At 33.3% G+C, this 22694-nt stretch overlaps 1 protein-coding gene across 1 annotated transcript in view; it reads right to left on the bottom strand.

Moving 5' to 3' along the window:
- Positions 1–6616: 6616 nt before the first annotated feature.
- TBC1D32 (TBC1 domain family, member 32) overlaps positions 6617–22694 on the bottom strand; it is a 226783-nt gene continuing 210705 nt past the window's right edge. Inside the window, exons 31-32 of the mRNA XM_011942960.1 lie at positions 16856–17044; positions 6617–7281 (exon numbers count right to left, since the gene is read on the bottom strand). Coding sequence (XP_011798350.1) covers positions 7162–7281; positions 16856–17044 — 309 coding nt within the window. The 3' untranslated portion in view covers positions 6617–7161. The remainder of the gene's footprint in view (positions 7282–16855; positions 17045–22694) is intronic.

The following is a 22694-nucleotide window of genomic DNA, read 5'->3' as shown; positions in this document are numbered from 1 at the left end:
AAGTAGACTTCAGAGCAAAGATATCACTAGGAACAAAGGCAATCATTTCCTAAGGATAAAACAGTCAGTTCATCAAGAAGATGTCACAGTCATAAAAGGTTGTATGCCTAGTTATTGAGCTTCAAATACAAGAAGCAAAAGTTGACAGAACTGAAAGGAGAAACAGACAAATCCATAAGGTTAATTTCAACATTGGTTTCATGATAATTGATAAAACAAGTAGCCAGAAATATCGGGAAAGATACAACTTAAACAATAATATAAACCAATTTAATCTAATTGAGATTTAGGAAACACCTAATGAAAAAATATACTATACAATCAGGTTAAGTGCACATAAAACATTTACCAAGACAGATAATATTCTGAAACATAAAACATACAACAAGTTGAAGCAAATTTAAAAGGATTAAAATAATATAAAAAATGTTCCCACCACAGTGATATCCTACTAGAAATAAATAACAGAAGCTTACCTGGAAAATTCCAAATTATTTGGAAACTAAACCACAGAATTCTAAATAACCTGGTTCAGAGAAAATAACAAAGGTAAATTAGTAAGCGTTTTTAACTAAATGAAAAAATAACATTAAAATTTGTAGATGTAACTAAAGCAGTAGTCACAGAGAAATTTTAGTACTAAACACGTATACTAGGAAAAAAGAAGGTTCTCAAATGAATAACCTTAAGAAACTAGAAAAAGAGTAAATGAAACTGAAAGTAGAATAAAGGAAATAATAAAGATCAGAATGAAAATCAATAAAACAGAGATCAAAATACAAGATAAAATTGATGCAACTAAAAGTTGGTTCTTTGAAAACATTAATACGTAATCCCAGCACTACGGGAGGCTGAGGCGGGTGGATCACGAGGTCAGGAGATTGTGGCTAACACGGTGAAACCCCATCTCTCCTAAAAATACAAAAAAGTTAGCCGGGCGAGGTGGCAGGAGTCTGTAGTCCCAGCTACTTGGGAGGCTGAAGCAGGAGAATGGTGTGAACCCGGGAGGTGGAGCTTGCAGTGAGCCGAGACCGCGACACTGCACTCCAGACTGGGTGACAGAGCAAGACTCCGTCTCAAAAAAAAAAAAACTTATAAAATTCATAAACTTCTAGCTAAACTGATCAAGAAAAAAAGAACATACAAATTACAAATATCAAGAATGAGAGCAGTGACATCAACACAAATTATAGATATTAAAAAGGATAAGGAACTATTATGAATAACTTGATGTCAATAATTTGACAATTTAGAAGAAATGGAGAAATCCCTTAAATGAAACAAACTACCAAAACTCTCTTAAGAAGAAATCATTTGAATAGATAGATAGCTATGAAATAAATTGAACTTTTAGTTAAGCTTATCACAAAGATTTCACTGGGGAATTCCATCAAACATTTAGAAAAAAATACCATTTTATACACAAACTCTTCCACAAAATAGATGAAAGAGCACTTCAAAAGTCATTTTATAAAGCCAGCATCATCCTGCTACCAAAACCAAAAAAAGAAAACTACAGATAAATATCCTTCATGATGAGAACACATGGACACAGACAGGAATAACACACACTGGGGCCTTTTGGAGGGTGGGAGTGTAGGAGGAGGGAGGGGATTAGGAAAAATAACTAATGGGTACCAGGCTTAATACCTGGATGATGAAATAATCTGTACAAGCTCCGATGACACCAGTTTACCTATGTAACAAACCTGTACTTGTACAGTTAAAAGACTTTTTAAACTTTTAAAAAAAATCCTTCATGAACATAGATAAAAAAATTCTGAACAAAATTTTTATAAATCAAATCTGATAATATGTACAAATGATAAAATCATGACCAGGTAAAGTTAAACTTTAGGAAAGCAACGTTGGTTGAGCATTCAAAAATCAATATGTCAATATATTGACAGAAAAAAGGAAAAAAAAACATGATCATTTTCATATGAAGTATTTGATAAATCACTTCTGAATACAAAATGTATTCTTTAAAAAACAAAACAAAACAAAACACTCACACCAAGATAGGAATAGAAGGGATCTTCCTCTACCTGGTTATGGCATCCCTGGGAAACCTACAGCCAACATAATTGCTAATGTTAAACTCATTAGGATAAACTGTCAGTTTTTATTTGTAATATTTATCCTTTTTTTGGTAAAGCTAGCTTTACTGAGGTGGAATTTACATATAATAAAATTCACCCGTTTTAAGCATACATGTCAAAATGTTTTTAAAAATGTATCCAGTCATGTAGCTATCACTACAATATACAAGTCCTTTCTTCTATGAAGTCAATCCTCTTTCCTCACCTGTTGGCCCCTAGAAACCACAAATATTCTTTCTGCCTTTTCTAGAATGTCTAGATTTGCCTTTTCTAGAATTTCATATACAAGACATCATATAGCATGTACTCTTTTGCGCCTAGCTTATTTCACTCACCATAATGCTTTTCAGATTTATCCACGCTTTTGTGTGCATCAGTAGCTAGCTGGCTATATTTATTGCTAAATTGTTGTCCATTTTGCGGCTCAACCACAATTTGTTTATCCATTCGTCAGTTAAGAGAAACTTAGGTTGGTTTCCAGTTTGGGCTATTATGAATAAAGCTGTAATTATTAATCATATTTAAATCTCTGTATGGAGACGTACTTTCTTCTGGGTAAATACCTAGAGGGGTTATTACTGAGTCCTCTCTGAGTCATATACTAAGTTAAGTGTTTAACTCAAAAAACAACAATAACAAATCCCCCGCTCCCCCAAAAAAAACAAAAACGAAAAACTCAGCTTCCATAATGGCTATTGTATTTCCTGTTCCTATAAGAGACCATGTGTTCCAATTGCTCCACCTCTTGCTAGTCATTTAAATTAGGTTTTTCTTTTTTATGTATTTTAGTTTTAGACATCTTAGTGAGTGTGTAGTGGTTATCTCCTTGTGGATTTAATTTGCATTTCTCTAAAACTAATGGTGATAAGTGTCTTTTTGTGTGCTTGTCAATTGTGTATATTTTCTTTGGTGAAGTGTCCAGATATTTTCTATTTTGTTGTTTGTTCATTCTCTTACTGTGGAGTGGTTAGAAATTTCATATATTCTGAACACAAGATTCTTTACTAGATATGTTCTTCAAATCTATTCTCTTACAGCTTTTTTCATTTACTTGAGAGTATATTTTGAGGGCTTTTTTATTTTAAAGAAGTACATAAAATGTAACAATTTTTTCTTTTGTGACGTATATTTTATGTGTAAGAAATGCCAGACTAATCAAAGGCCTCAAAGAAATTAGATATGTTTTATTAATAAATTAGATACTACTTTAAAATAATGATTATGTACCATTGCCTTTGGTTTCCATTTATTTTTGCATCTCAGATGTTCTCTTGTCATTTTTTTCTTTCTAGACCAACCCTTGAAGATGTTAGCTTTTGGCTCATTTTCAAGTTATTCAAAATAATTCCTTGTCACAATTTTGGTAACTCCAGTATCCAAAAAGATAATTCTTCCAAAACCAAAACCTCAGCTCCTTGACTTCCTTTATTCACATAATCTCATCTCTCTTCTTTCCTCTAGTTGTTCATTCTCACGGTCAACCCCTTCTAAAATCTCAATTTTAAGCATTTTACTTAACAATTGTTAGGTCTAATCATTTCACCTTCCTCTCTGGAGGATTCCAAATCAAATAATCTTTCAATACATAAGAACCTACAATCAGTTGATCCTATCAACTTTTCACTGTATCATACATATCCACCCTCTTGTCTCCATTTCCCTTTTGATCCAGCTTAAATAGCACAGTCACAATATTATAAAAATTAACTTGCATGTAACATCAACTCCTTTGTGCCCTTCCTTGCTTAGTGTATTCTCTTGGCTAAAGCAAAACCCTAGTTAAATCCAATTCACCACTTACTCCTTGCCAACCCATGCACAGTGTAAGGTAGCTGGAGAAAAACATAAAACTTTGCTAACTCATCTCATGACCAGTAAATCACAGTTAACACTTATTTTCCTATTCCATTCACTCTTTGACAATTATTTCACATACTCTTATCTCCTGAAAACTACCGAGGTTTTTACTATTCTAATTTTTAGTAGATGACCTTGTTTCCTACATCACTGAGAAAAAAAAGAATTCCACAAATGCCTACCCTATGTCTGTGCCCATTTATTGTTTCTTCTTCTGTTACTTTAAATGCAGTGTCCATACTCCTAGCAAAGGCTAATTCCACTACTTATTCACTAAATCCCACTCCCCTTACATCTCTTCATGACATTTACTCCAGCTCTTCCTCTCTACCATCAATTTTTCCTTCTCTACTGCATCATTTCCATCCAAATAAAAACATGTTTCCATTTTGCATTTCAAAAACAAAACACATGCACAAAAACAAACAAACAAAAAGCATCTTTTGGTCCCAGTCTGCATTAGCTGCCATTCCTATTTCACCCATTACAGCAATGTTCCTAGGAAGAGCAGTTTCTAAAATCTCTCTTCTCAGCATCATTTAAACCCAATCCAATCAAACTTCTGCCCGCACTTACTTAATCAGAACTACTCTTATCAAGGTCATCACATCTGGAGGTCAATTCTCTTTTGTCATCTTTATCACTACTTTTCCATGGTTTTAAAATTCACCTCCCCATGCTGACTGTGAACTCTTTGAGATGTTGTATATCATTTATTGTGCTATCTTGAACATTTAAAATATTTCATTATATGTGTAACCCTTAAAACGTATCTGCTTAATGAATAAACAACAAAATTTAACATCTGAAAATTGGAAATTCAAACGAGAGCACGTCATGATTTACTAATCGCAAATTTATGTAGAACCTTGTTTGAAAGTTCAGATGAATTTCTGAGGCTTACTTTACCTCCAGAGATACTTTAGGAGAGTATTATGAGGAGATAGAACTACAAATATGAAATTTTAAAAGCAGATATTAAAATATTTTTATATATTTTTTCATAAACCTTTTTACATTATACCATAATGTATATTTTATTGTAATTGAATCCTACAAAATGTATGAGTTACCCCTCCACAAATTAGAGATAAAGTCTAAGGGCTTACATTTTAAATAACTAAAAATAAAACCAAGGGGCATGACAGGGTATGACTGTTCTAAAGGGTACTCTAAAAATAAGCGTAAAAATAACTCATAATGATAGCCACACAATCTATTATATTTTAAATTTTCTTTCACCAAACAAACTGCTAGGTCATTGTTCATAAGACACTTATATGTCAAATGAAGATGAAAGCCTTCTAGCTCTAGCTGAAGTTATTTTTTTTTTTTTCCAAAATGCAATTGTTAGAATCTAGATCTTACCTCAGTTTCCAATGAAAATCACCAATGGACATTATGAAATTAAATTACAGTTCATTCTTCTCCATTTGTATTTTCAACTACTGTGTACGCAATTATAGAAAGAAATAAAGCTGCACGATTCTTAGGACCCATTAACAATAGCTCAGGAAAAGAATGGGAAGAAATGGAACCATAAACATGTATTACAGCTTCCATGGAACAGCTTTTCAAAATTAAGTTTGAAAGTAGACAAAGCTTGGTATTCTGAGTCATCTATGACTCTCTCTTAACTCACATCGGCCAAAGTGAAAGTATGCAATATGTCAAATTAACTTGCTCAAATTACTTTTCTCAACTTTACAATGCCCTTTGGGAACACTATTACTGAGAAGCTATTGTTGGCATTTACAGCATGAAACTTGATTTTGGAAGGCTGATATTGCAATAGCCTAAATATTACTACATTGAAAACTGTATAGTACCAGTTATTTGATCATGCTGAATGAAAAACTTAGTTTGTGAATGATCCACTTTTAGTTGAAAAGGAAAAAAAAAAGCAGGGTTAGAGTTAGAATGATTTTAATGGTTGATTCATGTTTAGATACAAGGAAAGAATAAAAAACAACATCTACAATTAGAAAAACTTCTTGCAATAAACTTATGACTAAAAATGAATAATGTAATATATTCATGTATTATCTTTCATATATTCATTGTGAGTTCTGATATAAAAAATAGACATTCACATACTGTATTAATCTTACTGGTACAGAGACTTCTATTTAAATAAAACAAATCACAGTCTTGGCCATTTAAAATAATTTAGAAATGTATTCTCCTTTATATTTTCAAGTTCAGTACAAGTAAAATCTATCACTAAGGAAAATGCATAACAAATAAGAGTAGAATACTTATCAGTATGAAATAACCAATCTATCTCTTCAATGAACCACGTAAAGACTTCGTTTCAAACAAAAAATTATAAACTGATACAGGTATTAAAAGCAACTCCTAAAAAACAATTATGTCCAAGGACAACAGTCTTTCTACCACTTGCCATGATAAATAATATCATTGTTCTTTCACATGTAAAAGAAGCAGTTGTGGTTTTGTCTGTTTTCTTTTATATGTACAGACATAAAGAATGCAGGAAATACTGTCTTTTTCTTGTCTTACGGGCTTTCTGCAGCTAGTCAAAATATTATTTACACTATTACTTCTCCTTTCCAAACTCACTGGAAAAAATATTTTAATCATCTGAATAAAGAAGGAGACGTAGGTTGGCCTTTTTTTTTTTTTTTTTTTTTTTTTTTTGAGACAGAGTCTCACTCTGTTACCAGGCTGGAATACAGTGGCACGATCTTGCCTCACTGCCACCTCTGCCTCCCGGGTTCAAGCGATTCTCCTGCCTCAGCCTCCTGAGCAGCTGGGACTACAGGCACACCACCACACCCAGCTAATTTTTGTACTTTTAGCAGAGATGAGGTTTCACCATGTTGGCCAGGATAGTCTCGATCTCCTGACCTCACGATCTGCCCACCTCGTACTCCCAAAGTGATGGGATTACAGGCATGAGCCACCGCGCACGGCCAGGACTGACTCTTAAATATGAATAAGAACTGTAAGTAAGCTAGATCTGATTCTATAATAACCTTACAAAACAACAAACTTACAAAAATGAATTCACAAATTGAGCTTATACCTACTTAAATATATCATTATATTCAAAACCTCTCAGTATTTACAATATGTATATTCACAAAGTATATGTTGTTACAGACACAGAAAACAATTAAGCCGCCCTGCTGCCTTTAAAAATAAACAAAACATAAATTTAAACTGTGTGTCTCATGATCTATGTGCTCTGCAGTCTAATGTTCCGCATGTCTCTCAGCAGCACTGTTCGGTGGTTTTGTTCCAACATTTCCATGTATTCAAAATAATCACTCACTCGAAACCCATGCAGTGCTTCTTCCTGCCAAAAATTATAAAGGGAAAATTTACTTGGGTAAGACTCACAATTCCAAGTTAGTGAATTTTAAATAATTGATATACCATTTATTTTCAGCTATAGATGGGGGTGGGCTGTTTATGTTGCCAGTAAATGTGTAATTGCTTTTTATTTAGTGAGCTGTGTATATATATGACAGGAAGAAACTATATGTCCCCCTCAAATAAGGTTTTCTATTTTCAAAACCAAAAATGATTTACAGCTACCAAAAAAAAAAAAAAGGCAGATAAGGAAATCTTCCTAATTTTAAAAATAGTATGTTATAAAATGATTGGTCAGACTTGTAATTATTAAAGACCCTGAAGCTTATCTACCAAAGGATATCATAATAGTGCAAGAAATCTGTTGTATAAGCTACTGTCCATAAAACCTCCAAGAATCTGCAATTACTAATGTTGGTACTATGCACATCTACACTAATTTGGAATTTAATGGTTAATGTTTCAAACGAGACACTCAAGAATAAACAGTAAGAACACCGGTTTAACATTTTAGAGTTTTTTAGGGAATTTTATGACCATTCCTTTTAGTACCTCCAAATACTATTTACGCAGTACCTACACTCAAGGCAAAACAAAATATGTAGAAGAAAAGTCATCTTTGATTCAGTGTAGTTAATATTTACAACATCAGAAGTTTTGGAGATTAAAAAACTTTGGAAAATTCATGCCTTTCAGGAGTTTATAGTTTAAAGGCAAGAATTACTATAACAAGAAAAAAAAAAAGCAACCCCAAAGAATAAAAGCCAATGCATATCATATACCAGATATCGTGTTAGAGGCAGTTTATAGAGAAGAAACCTCAATACAGAAATAGGAAAACATTACACAATCTCAATGAGAACAGATTTTTTAAAGGCTTCAGATACCACTTGTCACTTACGGGCAGTAATCATTCACAGCTTGTATATAACTTGATGTAACTTTATCCTTACTTTGCCATCATCACCAAAAATCTACATAGTTTGAGGGAAAGGTTAGTCGGGACATTCTAAAAAGCTAACGACTGACCTACAAGGCTGACATTATAGCTGAAGAAATGAAACGGTGTTGTTAGATACTTAATACCATTAAGGGTAGAACAAATAACTTCCAACATAAGTATTTGAGCTCTAATCTTAAGATAATTGTGAAATTATTTCAATCCTTCTTTCACTTCTTCACTCATTCATTCTTTTATTATACGTAAGGTTCTTGATTAGCACTGAAGACATGAAGATGAGAAGAGCCCTGCTCTAAAATGTTGACAACTGAGATGTATATCATGTCTCTGATTTTATGTATAAGTAACTGAGTCAAAGGGAATATTTTTATCTTATGAATAGCAGAAATACTGGGTCTTTGTAAATTCCTGTCCTATCAAAAATATTTCACTTTTTTCTTTGGGGGAAAATAAGATCAGAGTAAGAACAACCCTACTGTTCAAGAACTCATTTTAAACAGTTATTGTTATAGTCGTGGAACAATTATGAATTTATCCATTCATTTCATTCAAATTATGTGTGATGTGGCTTTAACTACCTCTTCACTAAAACTATACCTAAGATGGGGAGGAATTACAGTAATGTGTTATTCTAACCAGAGACTAAAGATCCAATGGCAGAAGAACTGTTTCAGGACACATTCATTATTTTCAAAGGAATACTTATTGTGCATTAAATATGAATTATAATAGGAGATGATAGCACTTGAACAAATCTCTAACAATTCATTTCCGGGCAAAAAATAAGCAGTATCTATTCAACATCTTTTAATTATTGTTTCACTTTAATAAAAACCACCTAGGGACAGCCATAGTTATAACTCAATTTAAATATATTTTTTCCTCAGAATGCATTTTTTGAAATCATGGTTTCCATTTTAAACATTAATTGTAAATGCCCTGATAACTACACCTAAGAAATACCCATAAAAATGACACATAAGGCTATTAACGTCTTATTTCATAAGAGAAAAATTTTAATTCACATTTAAAAAGGAGTGTTTTCAAATGATATAGTTCATTAATGAAAATTTGCAGGCAATTTTAGCTCTGAATAAAATTCCAAAATATCTCCATTTTACATTTTGTCTTCAAAGTAGAACATTTTTTCATCTTATCCTAAATGTTCTCTAATGGCCCTTTTAGTGGATAACTTTTACTTGTAATAGGACCATTTAGACTGCCAGCTTATCATTCAAGTTATAACAGACTATTACCTTAGAATACTCCTTCATTATCATTTCATTTATAGACCAAAGTATATCAAACTCTACATAAAAATATGCATGCCCCAATTTTTTAAGTAGCAGACACATTAATTACATAAGGTAATAACACTATTTTGCTTTATATTAACAGTGTAGTATTTGCTCCAGAAATTTTTTTAATAGATTACTACTAGAGTGATTTAAGTTTTAGTTAGGAAGTTCATTTTGAGCTTATTGCATTTCATTTGTTGTGTCTAATGCTATTCAACTGCTTTGTTTTTAATAATTTGCTGCCTTCATTAATTCTGAGTTTCAAATGTTGAAACATCCAAAAGTATTAAAAATTCCCATTCTAAACCACAAAGTTGGATGTATTCAATATTATATAATATAGTATACATGTAGTATCCCTCTCTCCTTTGTGTATAGAAGTACAGTTTCAAATTTCAAATATGCATTCATCTGTTTTCTTTTAACTATTGAGAACATTTGATTTGGGACCACTGAATCTAGGATATTTATTAAAACATCAGACTAGTAAAGGAACACTGAATTCGGATTCAGACCAAATGAAAGGGTTTGAATTCTCCTATGTTAGTTACTAGATGTATGAACTTGGGTAAGTTTATTGGCTCTAAGCCTCATTTTTTCATGTGTTAAATGTGGACAATAATATCACACGATTGCTCTCTGTATTAAATATTCTGAAATCTGAACTTCTTACCTTATATGATTTGGTCCTTGTCTCATCTCTTACCTTTCTTATTTCTTCACCTTGCTCTGGCCACAGCGGTCTTCTTGACACTCTGTAAGTGAGCCAGCTCATTCAGACCTCTGAGATCTTGCACTTGCCTTTATTCCTATTTAAGCAGGCTTTTGCCTAGGAAGTCTTTTCATGACTTTTTCTTTGCTTCATTTAGGTGTCTGTTTACCCCATCAAGGGTGGTCTTGCCTGGCATCTTTATCTGACTGGTACCTTAGACTCCTCTACCATGTTTGATTTCCTTATTATCAATACAATAAGGTCTATAGTACTTAAGATATTATGTATTTGTTCATTTATTAGACTTCCAGGAGAATTTAAGTTCAACGTGGGCAGAGACATCCTGCCCTGTGACAAAAACTGTACTTGGCTCACAGCTGTTGAACAATAAACAGTTGAATAAGTCCATGAGTGAATGAGCAATACCTGTAAAGCCCTTTGACCAGTGTGTGGCATACAACAAGCATTCAAGATACTCATAGTGGTTATAAATAATGAGAACACATTTTTATTACTGATGGTCTTTGAAATGGCTCGGCTACATTTTCTTGATCACACTACAGACGTACGATGTTAGGCATGGGTGGACCTATCAAGGATTACTGACTCCAGTCTCTGCTCCTCAACCCCTTGCCATGAATATAGAAGGGAACCATTTATCTAAAATATTAGGATGTTAGTGGCTTTTCTTGCAACTTCAAAAATGTGCCTATTTTGGAAAGAAAGCTATACCAATACTTTCAAAAGTTATTTGCATTACTTGATGTTTGAAAAATACTGAAGATACTAATTTTTAGCAGAATTTTTTTTAGAACTACTGCAAGCCATGTGAGCTTAAAATCTGAATTGAAGATAAGGTCTTTTGTAGTAGTAAACAGATAAAAAGCATAAAAAGATCAAGTGTGTTAACACGGTATACCCTGGTTTATGAATTCAGGACCAAGTTTAGATATTCTCTGATATATTCTTTCCCAAATATTTAATTATTAATGCCCTTGCAAAATGATGATTTTTAAAATATAATAGCTCTTTATGGAGAAAAAAGGGTATTTTACTTTGAGTGGGTTAAACTGGAAGAGTCGACTTTTATTAACAACATTATGAGGCATATAGAATAAAAAATTATCACAAAAAGCATAGAACTTAACATACACTTAACAAAAGTTGAAGGTTTGCATTAATGTTAAATCTCATATAGAAAGCTCTTAAGAGAAGGATTTATGAATATAGCTCTACTCTTTACCCTTACTAGAGATAAACTTTTTGTGTGTTGTGTCTTACTTATTATGTGTGTGTATGTGTATATATATATGCATATATATATATGCATATGTGTATATGTGTGTGTGTGTGTGTATGTGTGTATATAATCTTCTTGATCAAAGTGATAGAAACATAAATAACTGGTAAGCAATGTTTCTTCCAGTATGTTCCTTCTGGGGTGTTCAGTAAAATTAGAAACTCCTGGATGCAGTCCCTAAAATTTTTGAATCCTTGGCATTGGCATTCTGGATTCTGATTTACTAACAAGCCCCAAAGGTCACAGTTTTATGTATTCTAAAGGTTTTCAAGCTACTTGAGATTTTCTACTACAATCTGACAACTCATGCCTCAGCCAAATAAATTCTGAATTAACAGGTCTGGAAACGAGTCTAAATACATTAACTTTCATAAGTACCCTAAGTGATCCTTAGGATCAGGGAGTTTATATAGTGTTTGTAATTCTGGATAGAATGTGAAGTTCTTACAGATTCAGGACAGAGTATGTAGTTCTTGAAGATTTAAACTCACCTGAAGGGTACTTGGAAATATGTGATTGTACCAGAGACCTGACTTAGTCTTGACCAGGTTAATGAGAGAATAGGTCCTGATCAGAAACAGTATAAGAGGATATTTCTGACCAAAGTGTGAAGGTAATGTCATTGACAGGTATTACTATTATATGACATCTTAAGAAGTCTCGGGAGCTGGAGAAAAATGGGAGCAAAAGTACACCAAAGTGTAGCTATGCACTCAGAAAATCCTGTTTCCTTTGCTTGTATTCTCTACATATCTTCTTCTTTAACAAAGAAATAAAAAGAATCTAGTAGAGAGATGTAGAAACTTAATAACAGCTAAGTTTTTTTTAAGTACTTACTATGTTCCAGGTAATGGTCTAAAAGTATTTTACAAATATCATCTCATTTAATTCTTCCACAACCCTACGTGATGAAGAAATAAGCATAAAAATCTAAGCAACATACCCGAGCTCACACAGTGAGTGACAAAGTTAGAATGTGAAACCAGATAGAATCAACTAATATAAGGACAATGCAGAAAACATATCTGCAAAACACAGTTGACACTGTACTAAATACCTTTAAAATATTTGCTCAGATGTGTTTCATATTATGTATACTTTTATCTTAGAAAAGCTTAGTATTCAATCAGATTTTCTCAGTCTGATCTTCATTTCTCACCCTGTCAACATTCTCTGGTAATAGCAGCTGCAATAGCACCAACAAAAATTCCCTCTTGCCAATTTACTGATTGGGTTGAAATTAATCTGATTTTTTCATAATTATAAATTGATTTTGTCATAATATGCAGGATTTAGTTGAAGCATTTTAATTAAGTAGTTTGAGCCTTCACGGCCTGATTTTCACAGAAAGGCAACTTTTTCTAGGCTGGTATTTCCGTGAAGTTTGTCCCCAGGTTGAATTCACAAACTAAAGCCAAGATTGCTGACAGCCTATTAGCATGTTAGAGAGGAATACAACACAGCTCACTAAAACACTAGGACATCCACATATGAACTACTATTAAACTAAACTGTCACTAAACCTGCTTGTGTGTGTGTGTGTGTGTGTGTGTGTGCAAGCTACAGATGAGTTGAAAGAATGAAGAATGAACTTAAGACTTTCTAGCTTGCTGGGATATTACAGAATATTTACTTTGTTGAATGTTTTTCTCCTTGGAATTACAATATCTATGGACTTTCTGAACCATCATCTGTCACAGATAAAAATGTTCAGAATTCTGGGCCCAAGGACTGAGCTCTTTCTTCAGTGTATCTTCAGAGGCTGCCTTCTAGCTCGCTACTAATGCATTAATCACCAGAGCATGAAAATGATGCACTTAACTGCTCTAACATCCAGTCCACATTCTAGTTGTGTCTACAAGGATACTGTGAAACAATCAGACAATGTTTTGTTGATATCAACTCATACCCATGGCGCTCATCTAATCTAGTATTTCAGTGGTTTAACCTGAAGAGGAAAAGTAAGTTTTTCTTTCCCCCATAAACCTGTTCTGCCTATTACTGTTCACACCACCTTCTGATCCAAGAAATTCTAATTTATCTTTTTCATACATTGATTTGGAATCATGAAGAGCTCTTCAGTGAGCTGTAAGAAATGTAGGCAATGAGTCTATACTCTCAATTACCTGATTTAAAATCTTGAGCCTAAACCAAAGTGACTACAAATGGATTGATATTTTCTTGACACTGAATATTGCACACAGATTTTTATTTCTAAAACAATGCTCTTATCATGTCATTTTATCTCAATACATGAAATTTAAATCAGGAAAAGAATTGCATATCTTCAGTTTCTCAAGATAACCGATAAAAACTGAAAGCATAACATATTTGTGGTTTTTAATATTTTGAAAATGAATTCAATTAGGCCCGATTATTTGAACCCATTTATAACAGTCAGATGTTTGATCTATTTATTGTTATATACTTATTCAATTTCTTCTTAAAAATAGTTTTATGATAAAAGAAGTATGAGCTGATTCCTCAAATATAAAATAAAGCCCACATAAATATATACAATAAAAAGTAAAAGTATCTTGTTCTACTTTATCTTCATTCTTCCTGGAAGCAGTCATTATTAAATATGTAGAGCAAGGGGATAATGTGATTAAATAATCTATACAAGATTATTATTATGGCTGTGGTATGCAGTTACATGGGGAATTTTTTTTTTTTTTTGAGACAGGGTCCTGTTCTGTAGCCCAAGCTGGAGTGCAGTGGTATGATCATGGTTAACTGCAGCCTCGACCTCCTGGGCTCAATTGATCTTCCCACCTCAGCCTCCTCAGTAGCTGGGACTACACGTGCGTGCCACCACACCTAGATAATTTTTGTACTTTTTTCTGGGTAGAGATGGGGTTTTGCCATGTTGCGCAGACTGGTCTCAAACCCCTGGGTTCAAGCTATCCACTCACCTTGACCTCCCAAGATGCTGGGATTACAGGTGTGAGCCATTGTGCCTGGCCTATATAAAGAATTATTGATAAGTCTTTTCTCCCTTTGCACAAATCTGAGATTTTGAATAAGAAAGTGTAAAACCTAATTTCCAGGGTTCAATCTCTATAGCTTCAGTTGAATGAGGAATTCTTAAATAATGTGTGTATTTTTGACAGGGGATGTTTTTAGGGTAGGCAAAATAAAATCAGTTCATTAATCAATACTTCATTATTAGTTATCATATGAACAGGTGAAAATGCTGTACATATATTTATATACTTTGTAGACAAAAGACTATTTCAGGGCCAAATGAAGTAGTTAAAGGGATATGTAAATATATATTTAAATACACTATACCAGAGTTTATCTCACAAGAAAAATGAGTGCCCATTAAAAGAGAACAGTGAATTTTGACACCTATCCACTGAAAATAAAACAACAAAAGTAAAGTCATGCTATCAATCAGAAAAGCATTTTTCCTAATCTCTCAGATAAATGAAAAAAACAAGGGTAAAAAGTAAGGTTAGTTCTAGGACACATGCTAAAATTAATTCCTTGCCTACATGTTCTTAGTTTGGATTTAAACCAACACTATTCAAATTTTAGTAATTTAACAGAGGCTTAGGTCATAATCTCCTCTCCCCATTTAAAATCCTTTAGTTTTAAACTGATAGCATTATGCTGAAAACACAATGGAGAATGGTTTGGGACACATTTAAAGAAGTTACCATTTGCAAACTCTATTATAATTTTTCCCTCAAATAGTCAAAAGAGAGATGAAACTGAAAATTTGAACATTTATCAAATTTAAAGATTATGCTTTTGATTGGAAGAAAAATAAGCGGTAAGCACTTAATGAATTTAGTAATGTTTGTTATTCGATGTGAATAAAACAAAGTTTATTCATCTTTCCCATTTATTTATTTACATTATTTACTTATACTATCAACAAATACGTATTGAATACCTATTATCTACCAGGTATTATTGTTTGATATATTGTTGAAAATACATCAGTAAATGAAATAGAGCAAGTCACGGTCCTTATAGAACTTACACATTTTACCAGGGAAGACAGACAAAAACATATATAAAATAATTTCAGATGGTGATAAAAACTGTAAGAAAAACTAAAGTGGGATAAGATGTTAGAGAATTACAGGTTAGGGGGATACAGACAGATATGAGTACAGGAAAATTTCAGACTCTGAAATTCCTATAATTGACCACTATAGATGATGAAAATGTCCCTTACTGAAAATGAACCTACATTTTGTATTCAACATAATTTCAATTTGCTTAACACTTCCTGTATTCCAAATCACCTCTTAGAGAGCATTCTTTTATTTTCCTATCTTAGTTTTTCTTCTACATGTGCAATCATTTTTCTCAGCATACTTTTTCATTAAGACTGTTTCTAAGATTATACTTCTGGTTATATATATTGAAAGCTTAAAACCTTTTGAATTCTGAATTGATGAAATAAAAATGCTTGATAATTTGGCAATCTTAAAGGATCAATGACATTTATTTAAAGAAAAATATCATTAAATGGAAACTAACCCTGGCAAGTATTTAATGGTAAATAATGAAATTAATTTACATAGAAACCATTTGTTGACCTAGAGAAAGCCTAGCAAATGATGAATGTTGTTTTCAGTGTATACGTGTATATGCGTTCCTGTGGGACGGCAAAGGTAGTAGGGATAAGGAAACATTTTAAGTTCAAAGATTCTTAACTTTAAACAAATCGCTGGATTTCCACCAAGAAATGAACACTGGGATGTATTTATATCTCATGCACTTTCTAAAGTCCCCAACTTCCAAAATCCCATTATTGTAATTGAGAAAGTAACTATATCTTTTTTAAAAGTAGCACCACATTTGGTGATAACTTTTTAAAATGAGTGCTATGATAAAATAATCTTTCATGAAAATCTTTTATAAAAACGGAAGTTTAGAAAAATATTATAAAAATATGAAAGCATAGGAAATTATTAATATATTAAATATATTTTAAAAGTATCAAACCAATAAATTAAACTTTTATTGACCAAATAGCCCATAGGAATATTTTTAAAATATTTCTTTTTTGGCATAGCATGTGGGTTACAAACAAAGTGTTGGATCCAGACAGCTTACTTCATATTCAAGTTCCACTTTAGCTATATGGTTTGGGGCAACTTAACTCTGTGCCTCAGTTTACTCATCTCTAAAATGGGGATAATAATATCTACCTCTCAGCAACGGTTTTTAGGATTAAATGAGTGCCTAGAAAAAGTATCTAAAATTAAGCAACCAAAGTTAGCTATTAACTCAATCTTTTCCTCTCTATATAAACATACTTACTTTTAGGAAAACTTGCAGATCTTGAGTCTGAGTGTGCTGTAGAATGTCTTGCTGTAAATGTTTGAATATAGCTATACAGATATACACTTGATAATCAGGACCAAGGAAAACACAAGTAGCAATATAATGGCAGATTTCTATCCAATCTAAATAATTCCAAAAGCACTGGGTTATCCATTGCAGGCAAATCTTTAAAAAAAAAAAAAAAAGTAGTAAGTTCATTTAAAAACTTATAAAACCACATTTGACTTTTAAAAAACATTAACCAATAACTCATACAAAACCAATGAAAAGCTTAGCACTTAATCAAAATACAAAGACAGTCTTCATAGATGCCTAACAAGGATGCTTCTCCTATTTGCTTTAGTTGTGAAAAAAACTTTCACGGCCTTGGAATTCAGGCCTTAAGGGTAACTGATAGTGGTCACACTCCTCATATACCTATTACTCAATGCCTTCTTTATTCATATCGTGCTCCTCTTACCCAAAACACCAATCTGCTCTCTACAGATAACAAATGCTAAGAGACTATTTTAATTCAGAGATGGGAGTTTTTTTTATCTATCCTACCTACAACCACAGATGTATAATTATGCAGATGACAGATTGCTAAATGTTACATTAATGCAAATGGACTCTTCTCGAATCAGAAAACAATTTAAAACTAACAGAATTACATAACATAAAAACCGGGAGCTAATGCAGAGAGTATTTCAAAAATGAGACTTTTACAAAAGGAATTTTTTTCCTGTTTATTTTTTGAATAACATTTGTTCAGATTATAAAAGCAATGCGTGCCCACTGTGGAAAATAGAAAAGTTTAAGAAAAAACAATAGCGATGACACAGAGATTATAAATACTGGAAACATTTTGATACATCAATGTTATGGGTAAAGTTGAGCCCCACTCAAAAGATATGTCAAAGCCCTAACCCCCAGAACCTCAGAATATGACTTTATTCGAAAATAAGGTCTTTACAAACGTAATCAGGTCATTACAGTGAGCCCTAATCCAATACGACTGGTGTCTTTATAAGAAGGGGAAATACAGTCACAAAGACAGGCACACGAAAGGAAGACAATGAAAAGACAAATGGAGAATACCATGTGAAGAAGCAGTATGTATCTGCAAGCTAAGATTCTAAAGGCTACTAGAAACCTAGAGAGAGGTAAGTAACAGTTCTTTCCTTAGCAACTATGGAGCGAACATAGTCTTGTTAACACTTTGATTATGGCCTTTTGGCTTCTAGAAATGTGAGAAAATAAATTTCTGTTGTTTTTAACCACCAAGTTCATGGTACTTTGTTACTATAGTCATAAGAAATGAACACAATTACTTTCCAATATTTTCACTTTCATTTATGATTTACAAATTACTTTACCTTCGATGAAAGATTCCCCTAATTGAATATCTCTTCTCCTTTAGTTTTATGTTTTTTTTGGAGATGTGGGGAGGAAAAGGGAAAAGATTTAATGGCTTATCTCAATTTGTCATAGGTATAGAGGATACAGATATAGAAATTTTCCTTTTTTGTTCTATCATTTTGTTCTTCTAAAAATATATTCTTGAAAAGGTTCTAAAAGTTATTTTTCATATCCTTGATTCAACTTTCAGGCATGATGATCCTGCTTTTAACTGATTTGAACAAACTAACACATATTACTTTGTTAGAACCACAGGCAGCGGGGCTTAAATAATAAAAAAAAAAAATTTCTCTCTATTCTGGAGAAATCCAAGATCAAGCTATTGGCAGGGCTGGTTTCTCCTGAAGCCTCTCTGAGGCGTATAGATAGATGGTTGTCTTTCCCTGTGTCTTCACATGGGCTTCCTTTAGTACATGTCTGTGTCCCAATTTCCACTTTAATAAAGACACCAGTCATACTGGATTAGGGTCTAACTTAATGACCTCATTTTAACTTAATAATTTCTTTAAAGGCCCTATTCAAATATAGTCACATTCTGAAGTAGTGGGGTTAGGACTTCAACAGGTGAGTTTTGAGGAGACACAATCAGCCTGTACCAGAGGGTATTATTGAATTTTTGTTTTCTAGACATTATTACTCATATCAATTATTAACCTTTAAATAAGGCTATTAATTCTGTTCTCAGGTATAAGATTTTCCTTTACAACTATAATGTTTCCCTCCTGTTATGTTCCAAAATCTTTCCAAAGAGCCCATAAGTTTTAACTCAATATTAAATTAGAATGTATCTATGAATACCCAATATTTGTCAACAGGCAGTATATATTAAATTCTCCTTGGTCCTACCTTTACTGTTCACTTGGCATTAATAGGATGCACTTCCCAAATTTCAACATGGAGGGTAGGCTGGCATGCAGAGTACATTACTAAATCTCCATTGCCCCCACCCCAATAAGTCCCTGTAATATGGCTCTAGTGGACTGAGGAAGAAGTATCTCCTGCTCCCTCTTGACTAGGCAGACTGAAGCAGTCTGTAGTACTTTGACTAGGAGCAGTAATTCTCTAATTGCCGGTTGCCCTGCTGCCAAGATTCTCTCTCTGTTCTTTGCTACAGCTATTAATGCCAATCAACTTAAGGCCATGCTGTATTAATGAAAATCTAGAGTCTCTGGATGGATAAAGAAAGAGAAACTCAAGAATGAAAATAAATACAACGATCCCCACAGCTAGAGAAAACGCTTCCTCCCATCCAATTGTTAGTTTAAGGAGTGAATGGGAAGTTGATAAAGATGTGGGATCTCAGCTTCTGTCCACCATCTACATTGGTTAAAAGAAAGTCACCCTAGAATCTTCAACAGTTCATTATTATACACAGTTTCTAATGCAGTTGTAATTTTTTGGCATGTATATACATTCAAGCATTGTTTTCTGTACATTGAATTTTTCTTCCATTAAATGGATATAATACCTATGTTTTTCCATCACATGGGAAATTTTGAGGAGGAAAACTGAGAGACTGTAACTGAAAGTACTTTGAAAAAGTGCTATATAAGTGTTATAACAAAGGTATAGATGTTATTATTTAACAAATATTTCGTGACCACTTCATATGTACAAGGTAATATTATCATTTTTTATGTGAACAAAAGACATTTATCCCTGTTTCACAAAGTTTACACTTAAAGGGGAGATACACTTTTTAAACATATGACCCTCTTCGCTTGGTAGAAATTATATTGGCTTTACTATATTTGCAAGTACTTCAGACTTACATTGAAATAGCAGAATTCCAAAACACTGTATCCCTGGAAGAATGCTGAGCTATGAGTCATAAATTTTAATCTCTGAGCAAGTGACTTCTGTATATATTTATTTTTTTAGACAGTCTCACTCCATCACCCAGGCTGGAGTGCAGTGGTGCAATCTCAGTTCACTGCAACCTCTGCCTCCTGGGTTCAAATGATTCTCATGCATCAGCCTCTTGAGTAGGTGGGATTACAGGTGTGTGCCAAGACCCCAGCTAATTTTTGTACGTTTGGTAGAGACAGAGTTTCACCATGTTGGCCAGGATGGTGGTCTCGAACTCCTGACCTCAAGTGATCCACCTATCTCAGCCTCCCAAAGTGGTGGGATTACTTGCATGAGCCACCACACCTGGCCACTTTCATATTTTTATAAAATTCTGCAAATCAACTGACAACCTAGATTTCTAATAGGACAGAGGAAATAGTATGTGTCCAAACAGACATAATGTAGTTTTTTCTTTAACATTATGGAATTTTAAAAAACATATATAAAGGAAGATAGAATAGTACATGAACTAGACAATTTCAAATTTTGATTGGTTGATATGAGTCTTAAGTTACTTTTCCCCTATAGGTTCCCCTCCTTTCCTGCATCCCTTTCTCCTACTAAAGATGTTTCCTCCAACTGCATAGTATTCCATTGTAGATAAACCACAATTTATTCAACTAAGCCCCATTCATGGACATTTGCAGTGTTTCTAGTCTTTAGATACTATAAAGAATACTATAAAAACATATTTGTGGATATGTATTTTCAAATTTTTTCCCTGTGTATTCCTCGCTTAGAGCTCTACAAATGAGACTGCTGTGTTAAAGAATAAATGGACATGTAACTCTGTCAGAAAATGACAAATTACCATTTATATGTCTCAAAAATATATTATTATATTTTCAAAAACAATCAGTTGAGTCTTTATATTCATTGGAAAAAAATGTTATTATCAATAGTAATGAAATAGGCTTATAAAGAAAGTGAAACAAATGAATTTTGTTTTATGGTAAACCACCATTCCATATGTAATGTAGAACTAATTACACGTTAAGACATTTGAATAGCTTTTTAGGCTTGTAAGGAAGGAAAATCACTTACATAATATGCATTAAAATCTACCACAGCTCTCCTAGGCAATTTTGTTCTTGAACTATACTTAAGATTATGCCAAAGGACATTAAAATGCCACACTGAGGTGCACATTATTTTATCTGAGATAAATTATTCCTCCTTGTAACTAGAATTATAAAACAATCTTCAAAGGTTCTCATAAGAACATTAAGTCTTCCTCTTTTCCTATCTGAATATCCTTTATTTCTTTCTCTTGCCTGATTGCCCTGGCCAGAACTTTCAACACTATGTTGAATGGGAGTGGTGACAGAGGACATCCTTGTCTTGTGCCAGTATTCAAAGGGAATGCTTCCAGTTTCTGCCCATTCAGTATGATATGGGCTGTGAGTTCGTCATAAGTAGCTCTTATTACTTTCAGATACGTTCCATCAATACCTAGTTTATTGCAAGTTTTTAGCATGAAATGGTGTTGAATTTTTCTGTATCTATTGAGATAATCATGTAGGTTTTGTCATTAGTTCTGTTTATGTGATGGATTACGTTTATTGATTTGCATATGTTGAACCAGTCTTGCATCCCAGGGATGAAGCCAACTTGATCGTGGTGGATAAGCTTCTTGATGTACTACTGGATTTAGTTTGCCAGTATTACATTGAGGATTTTCGCATCGATATTCGTCAGGCATATTGGCCTGAAATTTTCTTTTTCGTGTGTGTCTTTGCCACGTTTTGGTATCAGGATGATGCTGGCCTCATAAAATGAGTTAGGGAGAATTTCCTCTTTGTCTACTGTTTGGAATAGTTTCAGAAGGAATGGCACCAGCTCCTCCTCAAACCTCTGGTAGAATTTGGCTGTGAATTGGTGTGGTCCTGGACTATTCTTTGGTTGGTAGGATATTAATTACTGCCATAATTTCAGAACTTGTTATTAATCTATTCAGGGATTCAACATCTTCCTGGTTTAGTCTTGGGAGGGTGTACATGTCCAGGAATTTATTCATTACTTCTAGATTTTCTAGTTTATTTGTGTAGAGGTGTTTATAATATTCTCTGATGGCAGTTTGTAGTTCTGTGGGATCAGTGGTGATACTGTATATTTAGAAAACCCCATCATCTCGGCCCAAAATCTCCTTAAGCTGACAAGCAACTTCAGCAAAGTCTCAGGATACAAAATCAATGTGCAAAAATCACAAGCATTCCTATACACCAATAACAGAAAAAGAGACAGCCAAATCATGAATCAACTTCCATTCACAATTGCTTCAAAGACAATAAAATACCTAGGAATACAATTTACAAGGGATGTGAAGGACCTCATCAAGTAGAACTACAAACCACTGCTCAAGGAAATAAGAGAGGACAAAAATAAATGGAAAAACATACCTTGCTCATGGATAGGAAGAATCAATATCATAAAAATGGCCATACTGTCCAAAGTAATTTTTTTATTATTATTATACTTTAAGTTCTAGGGTGCATGTGCATAACGTGCAGGTTTGTTACATATGTATACATGTGCCATGTTGGTGTGCTGCACCCATTAACTC

Source organism: Colobus angolensis, unplaced genomic scaffold, assembly GCF_000951035.1.
Source record: "Colobus angolensis palliatus isolate OR3802 unplaced genomic scaffold, Cang.pa_1.0 Scaffold213, whole genome shotgun sequence".
NCBI classification, from domain to species: Eukaryota; Metazoa; Chordata; class Mammalia; order Primates; family Cercopithecidae; genus Colobus; species Colobus angolensis.
Note: the sequence above shows the minus strand (reverse complement) of the source record. Positions and strands in the feature narration are given on the sequence as shown.